The sequence below is a fragment of the Trichomycterus rosablanca genome, chromosome 13 (assembly GCF_030014385.1).
Source record: "Trichomycterus rosablanca isolate fTriRos1 chromosome 13, fTriRos1.hap1, whole genome shotgun sequence".
Lineage (NCBI taxonomy): Eukaryota > Metazoa > Chordata > Actinopteri > Siluriformes > Trichomycteridae > Trichomycterus > Trichomycterus rosablanca.
The window spans coordinates 21,711,643-21,724,639 of record NC_086000.1 but is presented as its reverse complement, the minus strand read 5'-3'; the positions used below and the strand labels follow the sequence as shown (position 1 = coordinate 21,724,639).

Sequence of the window (12,997 nt, the reverse complement as noted above, 5' to 3'; positions counted from 1 at the left end):
CAGTAACGCCGATGTCATGAGTATTAAAGGTTTTGAAACATGAACTGTCATTGGCTCAATTTTCTCTGGCTTCGTTTTATAAATGGTATTTGTCATAAATATGCACAAGGATAGGGCTTTTTTAATATTATACATTGTGTCCCACTGAGCTAATCTTAGTAGTTGTTTATTAGGATTTTAACGTCATGTTTTACACTTTTGGTTACATTCATGACAGAAACGGTAGTTATTCATTACACAAGGTTCATCAGTTCACAAGGTTATTTCGAACAGTCATGGACAATTTAGTATCTCCAATTCACCTCACTTGCATGTCTTTGGACTGTAGGAGGAAACCGGAGCACCCGGAGTAAACCCACGCAGGCACGGGGAGAACATGCAAACTCCACACAGAAAGGACCCGGACCGCCCCACCTGGGGATCGAACCCAGGACCTTCTCGCTGTGAGGCGACAGTGCTACCCACTTAGCCACCGTGCCACCCACTTAGCCACCGTGCCACCCAATCTTAGTAGTTAGCATTGTTCTTCAAAAATCTAAATAACTCACTTATATGTGTCATAATTATTAGAATATGTTTCCTGTTTGACAGGTCCATTGGAAAAAATGTACATTAATACAACTCAAATTTTACAAATGAATAAATTATAAAAACAGAATTATAATAAAGGAGCATAAAAATATGCGTATTTACCTAATTTCCTTAACGTTTAAAATTGATTTTATAAACTAAATCTACAAAGAAATAGGTCAAACTACACGTTTTAGAGTCAGTGGTTTAGTGTAATGAACATTCATTTTCACGTATAGGACTCGTGTAGCGAACAGCCTACGTCACAGCAGATGTTCATTTAGTGATTGGATGATATTGCGACCAATCAGAATGCTGGTTAGTGCGGAGTGACGGGTCAGGCGAAGCTTACCGCTAACATTAGCAGAGGCTGTTGCTATCCACTTCAGCCTTTTTGTTGTATAATAAAGCGGTAATAAAGTAAAAATGAGCTCTATCGGTACCGGAGTAAGTACATTATTTACACTTATTTCAGTAGTTTGAATGATTTAATTCATTATTAGACACACTGTTGGTTATTTAGTGAATGTTTTGGCGTGTCATTCTTGTAGCCATGACGGTTTCATATTGCTGTTAGCGGTGTTTAAGTTGGCAAGTTCAGTTCAAAACAATGTTTCACTGCAGTTTAATTCAATATCATTAACGGTTCATTTATGCAGATTTGATTTGATAGGTAATATGTGTGATTAGTGAGGTTTTTATCTCATTTTCAATTTTGCCTCTGCTGAGTCACTGCTTGCTAACAATGAAAAAGTGGCTGCAGTTATTGCACTTAAATGACACATTGGCCTCATGTCGAACACAACATAATACTAAATAGTGCAACAGAGCTGACCTTATATTTTACATGATTATTTTTATTATGTTAACATTTAGTTTAACATGCGTTCAGAGCTTCACATGGCTGTATTTTAAAAGTGAAAGTAAATCACCAATTATTTAAAATACTCTTACTTGGTGTGTCCTTATTCTGAGATTTGTTGCAAGACACCATAGAAAAGGTGTGTAGGGAAATACATTGTTACAAATCATCCATAAGGGCTTTCACTGTTGTTTACACTGTACTTTTGTGTTTGTTGTATTAATGTACAATAATTAATAAAATACTTACTAATGAACGCTCGATGCTACTGCAAAAAAGTAATTATATTAATAATAAAGTTGCTAATTAACGCTCTGCCAATGCATAAAAATAAAGTATTGTACCTATACATGCATTTGCTAAGTCTAAATGTCCTTTGAATTAAAATAAGTGTCTGACTGTAACTGTTTTGTTCGTTGTATAAGTTCAGTAAATAGCAATCCATGATGTGGTGATACTTTTTTACTTTGGTGTAAAAGAAGTTATAAATGCAAAACAATGACCACATGCCCTATGTAAATGCATATATTAACTATATATTTTTGTTTCTGAAATTGCATTTAGTATGATTTGTCTGCCTCCACCTTTTCACCCGATGGAAGGGTATTTCAAGTAGAGTATGCCATGAAAGCAGTGGAGAACAGCAGGTAAGTGTCTCTTTTGGCTAAGAAATTTTTATTTTTTATTTTTTTTAAGCCCTGGTCCTGTTGAACCCCCTTTTCCATTATGAAATTCTAATCCACTCTAATATGGTTAGTAAGTTTTCTGCTCCTAAAAACATCATGCTGGGGATACACACTAACTGGCCAAGTACTGATCCTTTTCATTTCTTTCACTTTTGTTGCTGTCTGTGTTAATGCTGCTGTCATGGATTAGGCCTAATCAGAAATGGTTTTCTACTTTCTACATTCAGCACCACATAGAGTACAACTTAATGGTTTTTAAATTCCATGTAGTGCAGGGTTTGAAAGTTTTTTCGGTACTTGCAACGATTGTTAGGAAGTTATTCTTCGAAATTCTTTTTTTACAATGTTTTTTTTTTTTTTTTTTTTTACCTTGGTTGAGGTTAAGGATAATCTTTGTGGATGGAAAGGCAATATGCAAAAAAGTAGTGTATTAGTCTGGAGTGGACTATGTCTTAGTTAAACCCAGTTAATTAGGTGAAATAAATTAGCAAAATTAAATATTTTGTTGAAGCAGCTGTATTGTTATTATTGGAAAAAGCTGTGGGTGCACAATGCAGCTGGTAAGAGTCGGGGTCTCACACCAGCATTGGTCTTGAGAAGATACTTACCATCTATATAGTGTTCGCCATGTTCTCTTCTTGTCTCTTTGGATTTTCTCTGGTTTTTTCCACTGCCAAAATCATGTACAACCCCTGGCAAAAATTATGGAATCACCACTCTTGGAAGATGTTCTTTCAATTGTTTAATTTTGTAGAAAAAAAATAAATCACAGACATGCCACAAAACTATCATTTCTCAAACTGTCAACCCTCTGGCATTAAGAAACAATAAAAAAAGAAACGAATATAATAGTTGTGGTCAGTCACAATTGCTTTTTTTTTAGATCAAGTAGAGGAAAAAAATATGGAATCACTCAAATCTGAGGAAAAAATTATGGAATCATTAGAAAACACTGCACCATTATTACTTTGTTGCACCACCTCTGGCTTTTATAATGGTTTAAACTCTCTGAGGCATGGAGTTAACTAATGACAAACAGTATTCTTCATCAATCTGCCTTCAACTGTCTCTTGCTGTTGCCAGATCAGCTTTGCAGGTTGGAACCTTGTCATTGACCATTTTCTTCAATTTCCACCAGAGATTTTCAAATGGATTGAGATCCGGACTATTTGCAGGCCATGCCATTGACATTATATGTTTTCTTGAAGGAAAGTTTTCACGTCCTTTGCCCTATGGCAAGATGCATTATCATCTTGAAAAATGAAGTCATCATCACCAAACATCCTTTCAACTGATGGAATAAGAAAAGCGTCCAAAATTTCAATGTGGACTTTGGCATTTATTGAAGACCATCTCCCCTGTGCCTTTACCCGACATGCAGACCCATATCATCAACAACTGTGGAAATTAACATGTTTTCTTTAGGCAGTTATCTTCATAAATTTCATTGGACAGACACCAAACAAAAGTTCCAGCATCATCACCTTGCCCAATGCAGATTCGCGATTAATCACTGAAGATCACTTTTATCCAGTCACCCACAGTCCACGATTGCTTTTCTTTAGCCTACTTTAACCTTGTTCTTTTCTTTTTAGGTGTTAATGATGGCTTTTGTTTGGCTTTTCTGTATGTAAATCCCATTTCTTTTAGGTGATTTCTTACAGTTCAGTCACAGACATTGACTCCACTTTCCGGCCACTTGTTTCTCATTTGTTTTGTTGTGCATTTTCTGTTTTCAAGACATATTGCTTTAAGTTTTCTATCTTGATGCTTTGATGTCTTACTTGGTCTATCAGTGCTTCCCTTTTACAACCTTCCCATTTTGTTTGTACTTGGTCCAGATTTTAAACACAGCTTACTGGGAACAACCAACATCTTTTGCGACATTCCACAATGATTTATCTTCTTGAAGGAGTTTTATAATCCTCTCATTTGTTTCAACTGACATATCTTGTGTTGGAACCATGATTCATGACAATCTGCTTTGTGCAACAGCTCTCCGAGGTGTAAGCACTCTTTTTAAACTGAAGAATAATTAGCAAATCTAATCTGCTGCAGATGTTTTGTTTTTAAACTGCAAATTACAGAGTGATTCCATAATTTTTTCCTCAGATTTGAGTGATTCCATATTTTTTTCCTCTACTTGATCTAAAAAAAGCAATTGTGACTGACCACAACTATTATATTTGTTTCTTTTTTTTATTGTTTCTTAATGCCAGAAGGTTGACATTTTGAAAAATGATAGTTTTGTGGCATGTCTGTGATTTATTTTTTTTCTACAAAATTAAACAATTGACAGAACATCTTCCAAGAGTGGTGATTCCATAATTTTTGCCAGGGGTTGTAGAAGGTGAATTGGCTGCTTTAATTTGGTGCTAGGTGTGAGTATTTAAATGGATCTCTGTCTGGGGTATCCTTAGAATGCCAAAAGTCCTTCCTCTTAAAACCTTTGTTAAAAAATGCAATAGAAAACTGGACCAGTGACATTAGCGTTTCTGTAGCAAGCAGAAACGCCGATGTCTCGAGTATTAAAAGTTTTGAAACATGAACTGTCATTGGCTCAATTTTCTCTGGCTTTCTGGCTCAATTTTCTCAGGACAAACATGCTTAGGGTTAGGGTTAAAATCACTTGCTTGAAGTACTAAGCTTTAAAATGATAAAGTTTAACCCTATTTAGACATCTCAGGTAAAGTTTAAAGTTTTTACAGATTCATCTGTAGCATGTTTGTTTATTGTTACAGCACAGCAATTGGAATCCGCTGTAAAGATGGAGTAGTTTTTGGTGTAGAGAAGTTGGTGCTGTCCAAACTGTATGAAGAGGGCTCCAACAAGCGCATCTTCAACATTGATCGTCATGTTGGCATGGTACGTATTTTTGATAAAGACGGGTACATGGCACTAGCTTTTTTTTTTTTATTATAGTTCAAAACAACCACTGACTACTTGCCTTTTACTAGAGATCCCAGATAATGATGGTATATACCTTGCTTATCTTAAAACTTGACTGACAATACTGTTTAAACAAATCAGGGTTAAGGGCCTTGTTCTGAGGCCCAACAGTGGCAACCGGGCTGTAGTGGGGCTTGAACTGGCAACCGACTTGAATCTTATCACTAATCCAGTACCTGCCCTGTTTAAACACAAAAATTGACTTTATATCTGAATTATTTGGGAAGAGCTGGTTTACACACCTGGGAATAAGGATCAATTTTAGAACAATCTGCCTATTAAAGCAGTTTTGCAGTGTTAGAAAAACCACAATTGTGGCATTCCAGGACCTTTTAATGACCAAAAATGATCAAAAGGCAGGACAAAAAGTGTTTAGAATATGTAATATCACAAGCACTTGAGCTTGAACTAAAGAGCCTTACAAAAGCTTAATAAAAACTTAAATAGAATATATCAAAATGTAAAGTTTGATTAAACATAGCTCTTCCTACATAGTTGTACTTCTGTATGCTATTCTGTATGCTATTCCTTGATGTAAAAAGGTAATTGTCCCATGCTAATGACCACTACTAAAAACTTTTATATTTTTTTTATATTATATTTTAATTTTATATACAGTGTTTTTAATTTTATAATTATTTAGCGAAAATTTATTATTAGTATTTTGTAAAATTTATTTTTATTAGATTAAGGAAAATATCCAGAAACACTAAGCGTCCAAATATTAAACCATTACCTACATAGTATTAAATTTGATGTTAGAACTCGCAGAACTTTTTTTTTTACTTATACACACAGCTAGTTTTTAGCTAGGAACTGCTTGTTTCTGGTCTTGCTACAGCATCTCAATTTTAAGTTCTGACTTTGATTGGGCCACTTTAAAACATGTAATAATGATTTCTTAGCTATTCAGATGTGAACTTGCTTGTTTAGTTTTGATTATAGTTCTATTGCACAACTTGATTTTACCTCAGTTTAAACTCATGGACAAAAAAAATTTACATTTACCTCTGAAATGTTTGCAGTAGTCAACCCCTTCTTTTCACCTGCAGGAGGCAGATTTACACAGGGATAAGTATAATTTTTGGAGAGTCTCCATTATTCCCTGTCTTATTATTAACCAGCCACAGAGGCCACATTTGCAGCAGCAAAAAGGATTCCTTTTGTCATCCTTCCTCAGACATAGTTGTGTTTGATAGCAGAGCTGAGATTCGAACTTGAGATGTTAGTAGTTAAGGTCTAGCATGTTTTACCACTGCACCAGCCGAGCGCTTGTTATTGGTAGTTTTTTTATTTGTCTTTGTAATTGAGTAATCCATGAGCCTTTGGAGAATTTGGCTGACTGATCCCATGTAGATTCCTTGTAGAAGCCTTTGAAATGTTGCACTATTTCAGGACTATGTTTAAATTTCTGTTTAGCACTTGTGAATTCTGGTTTATAGATGATGTCTTAGTGGTTCTGTAGAAACTTCAATGTAACAGCACATTTGCATCCTTGGACTGTTGTTTACTTAAACTACAGTAGAGTAGGGAAATGTTTAACTTGGAACTTTCCACAACAGCAATATTGGTGTTAGATAGTGTGTTACTTAAACTAATAAAATGATAGCAATAAAAAGTAATTTACTTAAATTACTTTTGTGTACTTTTTTTTTAAAATTGCTGTTAATGATGCATTTGTAAAGAGGGCAATTACTTTTTCCTTGCCACTGTTTATCAAATATGTTGCCATGTGTTTTACCTGGGATAAAAATATTAGCTAAATTTAATGTGAATGGTAACACTAGTAAAACTGCAAATGTGTAATCAGAAATGTGCATGCCATCCTTTGAATATTGTGATAAACTGGTGATTATCACAAGGACATGGAAGGAGTCCATGTTAGGTGGTCTTTTTTTTATTAAAAGTAGCTGAAATTTAAACAGTGAATACATTTTTTTTGTAATTTTTCCTTTAGGCTGTGGCAGGTCTTCTTGCAGATGCCAGATCACTTGCCGAGGTGTCAAGGGAAGAGGCGTCCAACTTCCGCTCCAACTATGGCTATGACATCCCGTTGAAGGTATTACAAGGCACCAACCAACTGCACTTATGTAGTAATTTTTTAAATACTATACTGATACAGTTATAACTGTTTTACTCTAGGTAAAATGGGTCTGAAAGTAATAAAATCATTGTTTGTGGGAGTGTCAAGGATTAATCAGTTATCCTAAACTTGAAAGACGTTTGAAAGTGTTTTTTGATTAATGCTGCCTGTTTAAAATGTCATTTAAATCCATTTGCATCAGTTGAGGGTTTATTTGCACTGAGAGTGAAGCTACAGAATCTCTGCTCTTGAGAGCTCAGACCTCCAAATTGAGATTTATTCACAGTTCTCTTCAGAGGAATTGCGCTACAATTGAAATAAAAAAACATGCATTTATATTATTTAAATCGTATAAGACAACTGTCACACATTAAAAAGCTTCTGTTTGTGATTGTAGCGTTAGTATAAAGTCACTGTAAATAACTGTAGCTATAGTAAAATGTTTAATGGTGGACTATAATTTCATTTCATTTTCATGTTTTACCGTTGCTCAATCCTGGTCAGGGTCATGGTGGGTAGCACACCCTGGACAGGACACCAGTTCACCGGGTCCACAATTATCCCCACCACCACAGCGCATCTGGTCCACAAACTTAAAGGCTTTGCTGTTTCGGCTATTCCCCGACCTCAGACATAACAAATCATGTCTGTATTTAGGCACACAATTTTAACCCTGGATCCCAGCGGTAGTGGGCTAGCGCACGACAGGATAAATAAAAAGCCAAATTATGTAAAGTAATGAAATATACTGAACATCTTGAGCAACCATTGTTTCTTGATGGCTTACACCAAGCTATAAAGGAAGATTTAGCTTCTAGAGGTTTTGTTCATGCTAAACATTTGATTCGTATGCGTTCTGTTCTTTTCTTTTTCAAACAGCATCTGGCAGACAGAGTCGCGATGTATGTTCATGCTTACACCTTATACAGTGCTGTACGTCCTTTTGGATGCAGGTAAGTTTGGGGCCATTGCCTGCATATTATTAAAGTACTGAATTAGAAAGGTTCCATGCTGTTATGGTTTACAGAGGAAGTTTGTGGGAGTAAAATGACAATTGCTTTGCGGTTTCTCCTTCTAGTTTCATCCTTGGATCTTATGATAAAGATGATGGTTCTCAGCTTTACATGGTGGACCCCTCAGGAATTTCATACGTAAGATTATGCAAACTGTAATCATTTACTCATAAATACATACTCATACATAAACTCTGAAATGTTTATTAAAGTTGAATTTATTCAGTATTTGTGGCATCTGTGTACATTTATAAAACCAAGGTTTTATTTTTGTATTTTTAGGGTTATTGGGGTTGTGCCATTGGAAAAGCCAAGCAAGCAGCAAAAACAGAAATTGAAAAACTCCAGGTAGGTTTTTTTTGGTTGTTTAACTGGGTACTGTGAGCTTGAGATTTTTTAGCTGCGCTCATTGTTTAACCTTTTTAATGTCTTTGTATTTCAACAGATGTCAGAGATGACCTGCAGAGAGCTGGTAAAAGAGGTCGCAAAGATGTACGTACTGTATATTTATTACAAGCTTACACAAATTATTAAAATAAAATTAAATGTTTTATTGCCAAGTCAGTTAGCAAGTTAGCAGTTAGACAAAGCAACCACTTTTACAGTAATCCCTCGCTATATCGCGCTTCGACTTTTGCGGCTTCACTCTATCGCGGATTTTATTTGCAAGCATGTCTAAATATAAATCGCGGATTTTTCGCTGGTTCGTGGATTTCTGCAGACAAGGGGTGTGTTCGAAAAGCTAGCTCTCTCTCTACATAGACGCATTTCACGTCATCCTGTGTGCGCTCCCGATAAGGAGGCTGTTCCAAATCCTAGATGCCTTAATATCCTCACTTCTTAACGTTTAACGTTATTTTCACTCAAAAACGAGTGAGCATCCGACGCTGCCTTATTAAGGTATTAGTGATCAAGGCAATTCCAGAATTCATTGCGGGTCGGGTGCTCTTCTCTCGCAGAAAAATAAACATGGCTGACGGTGCAGACAAACGAATGGAGTTCTTTTCAAACGTAAATAAAATATTACTGATTTTTAACTTGTATAAACTTGTACCGAGTGTTTTTATTTGCAAGTTCGGGCTTGTCAGGAAATGTAACCGTTATCGTTACATGAAGGGAGGTGTTATATTGACGTTAGCATGCTGTGCTACCTCAATCCATTGGTTTTAATGACAAGATGCTAAATACTAAAGCCGATGGAATCGGGTTATAAAAATAACCATATAAACACATGGTTTTTACTTCGCGGATTTTCACCTTTCGCGGAGGGTTCTGGAACGCAACCCCCACGATCGAGGAGGGATTACTGTATATTCTTCTATTTATGCATTTTCTAGTCTTATCTATTTACCCAGTTGGATCTCCTCCACTGGTGCACCTACCCTGACCAAGGAGGGCCGTACCTAACAGATGCCTCCTTCGACGTGTGCACTTTGCTAACTGCTTGTTTTCAATTACATTAGGCGGTTTTCATACAGTATCACTTGAGGATAATCACACAATGATCTCCATTATTCTCATTCGGCCAGCAGTGTCCATAATTGCAGCCCAGTCTTGTCTATGTAGGCACTGGCTGGTAGCTCTATGTACAAGACACATGCTCACTGCAATTTTGCTTTTTTTGGTGGGTGGTGACTGTGTCAATTAACACCAGGGGAAGTGCATACAATAGTGCTTCTACTTTTATAGAATGTAGATTCATTTTAAGAGTTTTCCCTACATGCGTGTTGTAGATAATAAATTACAGCTCATTACTTTGTGGAAAGGAACCACTTTTTTACTTCCAGTTGTAATAAAGACGTGAAAGAAATGCAGCATTTATAAGCACTTTATTATACAGTCGTTGTGTTTAAGCATAGATTATGTCTTCTAGCAGTGTTTCTGCTTTATTCCCTACAGAATCTACATTGTGCACGATGAGGTGAAAGACAAAGCTTTTGAACTGGAACTCAGCTGGGTTGGAGAAGGTAAGAAATAGACAAAATATTTATTCTAGTGTTGATATATCAATGCCATGGAGCTCATGAGTGGTCCTGGTTCCTCCAGAGCAGTGCAAATTATTTTCTTTAAATTAAAGGTGATGGAGAAACTTTTTTACTGTCTGTTCTCCAAATCATCTATAATAGTGTATTGACTCACTTGGTTGTAGTGGCCATGGAACAAGCATCCATCAACTGACATCAATTCAGAGCACCCATAGTCCGGGTCCTTTCTGTGTGGAGTTTGCATGTTCTCCCCGTGTCTGCGTGGGTTTACTCCGGGTGCTCCGGTTTCCTTCCACAGTCCAAAGACATGCAAGTGAAGTGAATTGGAGACACTAAATTGTCCATGACTGTTTGATATAACCTTGTGAACTGATGAACCATGTGTAATGAGTAACTACTGTTTGTCATGAATCTAACCAAAGTGTAAAACATGACATTAAAATCCTAAAAAAAAAAACTGTTTTTAGCCACACGCTTTAAAATCTCACATATGCAGCACTGTCAGTTAAAAGACAATCTAATACAGTTCATCTGTGAATGTAACTTTGACTTAGTTACTTGGTGTTCGATGGATTTGAGGCCAGGGCTCTGTGCAGGCCAGTCAGGTTCTTTCACACCAAACATGCCTTTATGGACCTTGCTTTGTGCACTTAAGCACAGCAATGCTGAAACAGAAAAGAGCCTTCCCCAAAGTGTTCCCACAAGTACAATTGCCCAAAATGTCTTGGTATGCTAAAGCATTAAGATTTCCCTTTATTGGAACTAAGGGGCCAGGACCAACCCCTGAAAAACACCAAACATTATGTTCTCCACCAAACATTACAGTTGGCACAATGCAGTCAGACATGTAACCTTTTCTTGGCATTCGCCAAACCCAGACCTGTCCATCAGACTGCCAGATAGAGAAGCGCGATTCATTACTCAACATAACACGTTTCCACTGCTTCAGAGACCAGTGGTGGTGAGCTATACACCTCTCTATCTGACACTTGACGTTGTGCTTTGTGATGCAAGGCTTGCACGCAGATGCTCGGCCATGGAAACTCATGCCATGAAGCTCCTGGTACACAGTGTGCTAAAGTTAAAGGCAGAGGAGGTTTGAAACTCTGCAGTTGAGTCAGTGCTGGTGACATTTATGCTCTGTGCACTTCAGTAACACTCCATCTGTGCTCTGTAATTTTATGTAGTCTGCCACTTCGTGGCTGAGTTGCTGTGGTTCCTAACTGCTGAAGTTTTAGAATTGAATTCAATTTTTTGTCCCAATACTTGTGTCCATATAGTGCGTTTGCCATCACATTTTAATAATACCAATATTATCTCTTAATAGTAACAAAAGGAAGACACGTGCTTGTACCCAAGGACATCAAAGAAGAGGCTGAGAAATATGCTAAAGTAAGCATTCTATTATTAATGTTCTGGATCTTGTTGTCGTCTCTAACACTGGTACTTGACCATAAAATCTACATTTGGTCCTTGATTGTCCAAATGTAAAGTTTATTGAACCTGAATCTGTGATTCGAACATCTCAGTTTATATTTTAGTTTACACTCTACATTGCTTTGTTTTTTAAGGAATCACTGGAGGAGGAAGATGACTCTGATGAAGACAACATGTGAACCACTTGACTTTCTTTTCACTTAATGCAGTGTTTTTCAATCCTGGTGAACCCCAACTATGCACATTTAAGTGGCATAAACTACAGCTTAAAAAGAACATTTTTAAACCTGGACTGTCAGGAAAAAATAAAAATATATAAAAACGTTCAGTTTCTTGACATTTGACCAAAATTGAGAAACACTGACAAAGTAATAACTGAGTGCATTTACATGGTTAATAAATGTTTGTTTCTTTTTATAACAATATGAAATTAAATTTAGAAAAAAAACTTTCCATTTGCCTGTTTGCATTTTTTAACTGCATGGGTTTGAACCCTCCTCGATATTAAACCACAAAAGTGCTACCTTCAGTAGTGTTGTGCTGTCCACTATCAATATTTTACAAATGGTTCTTGGACATTGAGAATGTGAAGAGTAAGTCACCCTATGCCCAGTCTTTCTGGATTGTCTCCAGACCCACAGTAACCCTGGTCAGGATAAAGTCTTTACTAAAGATGAACAAGGGACAATCTTAAGTAGTACACTGCAAGGACTTGAACCTCATGCTGAAAAACAGCAGTGCCAACCACCAGTGTAGGAAACTTAAGAACTGTTTACACTATTGGCTGATAGAAATGCCCATAATAAAACGTCGTTTGTAAAAACACAGCCAGTTTGAAAGCTGTTCTGACTTTATTCTCCACCTTCAGAAGCCATAGCTCTGCTTCTACAATTCAAACTGAGTCTGTTCTCAGACTTTTAAGCCAAAAATCACTCGTCAGTTTCTCTAGACCTGAATCTGGTTAAACACTCAGATGTTCCCACCAAGCAGTGTTCTGTTCTAACACTTTGTGGAACAGAACAATCATGCAACACGTTCAACCATGTATTTTTTGAGGTCATCATGCCAGAGCCTGGCAGCTGGGAATACACCTGAGAAACCATTTTCACACATGCACGAACAGACCCAGGTCTAGAACAAAAGTGAAAGACTGCCTGACTAAATACACAGAGGTGAAATTGTACTACACAGCTCTGGAAGTTGTCGACTTCGTAGTAAGCAGGCGTTATTGGCACAATACAGCTATAAAATAAAATTACACTTTTTAAGCAGAGTTAAAACCAACTTAAAGGCAAAAGTGTAATGTAGTCATGGGTTCTATCTTCATGCTGGGACATGGTGTAAATAAAATGACATTGCACACAAATCCACATCAGACTGTAGACTTCTCACTCCATACTAATGCAAAACTA

General features: G+C 36.8%; 1 protein-coding gene across 1 annotated transcript; it reads left to right on the top strand.

Annotated features, from left to right (window-relative positions):
- Window positions 1–885: 885 nt before the first annotated feature.
- Window positions 886–12,036, top strand: psma3 (proteasome 20S subunit alpha 3). Its single transcript, XM_063006958.1, has 11 exons — window positions 886–1,017; window positions 1,997–2,079; window positions 4,860–4,983; window positions 7,025–7,126; window positions 8,030–8,103; window positions 8,229–8,301; window positions 8,446–8,511; window positions 8,609–8,655; window positions 10,063–10,130; window positions 11,476–11,540; window positions 11,720–12,036. Exons 1-11 carry the CDS (start codon window positions 997–999, stop codon window positions 11,762–11,764), a joined length of 768 nt encoding a protein of 255 aa, XP_062863028.1. The 5' UTR covers window positions 886–996; the 3' UTR covers window positions 11,765–12,036.
- The last annotated feature ends 961 nt before the right edge of the window (window positions 12,037–12,997 follow it).

What these genes read in the sequence shown, in the direction of transcription:
- psma3 (XM_063006958.1), top strand. Translation starts at nt 997, where the DNA reads ATGAGCTCTATCGGTACCGGA. An exon ending in GTACGTCCTTTTGGATGCAG is followed by an intron (nt 8,104 to 8,228) that starts GTAAGTTTGGGG and finishes TTCTCCTTCTAG; the next exon opens with TTTCATCCTTGGATCTTATG. An exon ending in AGGCTGAGAAATATGCTAAA is followed by an intron (nt 11,541 to 11,719) that starts GTAAGCATTCTA and finishes TTGTTTTTTAAG; the next exon opens with GAATCACTGGAGGAGGAAGA.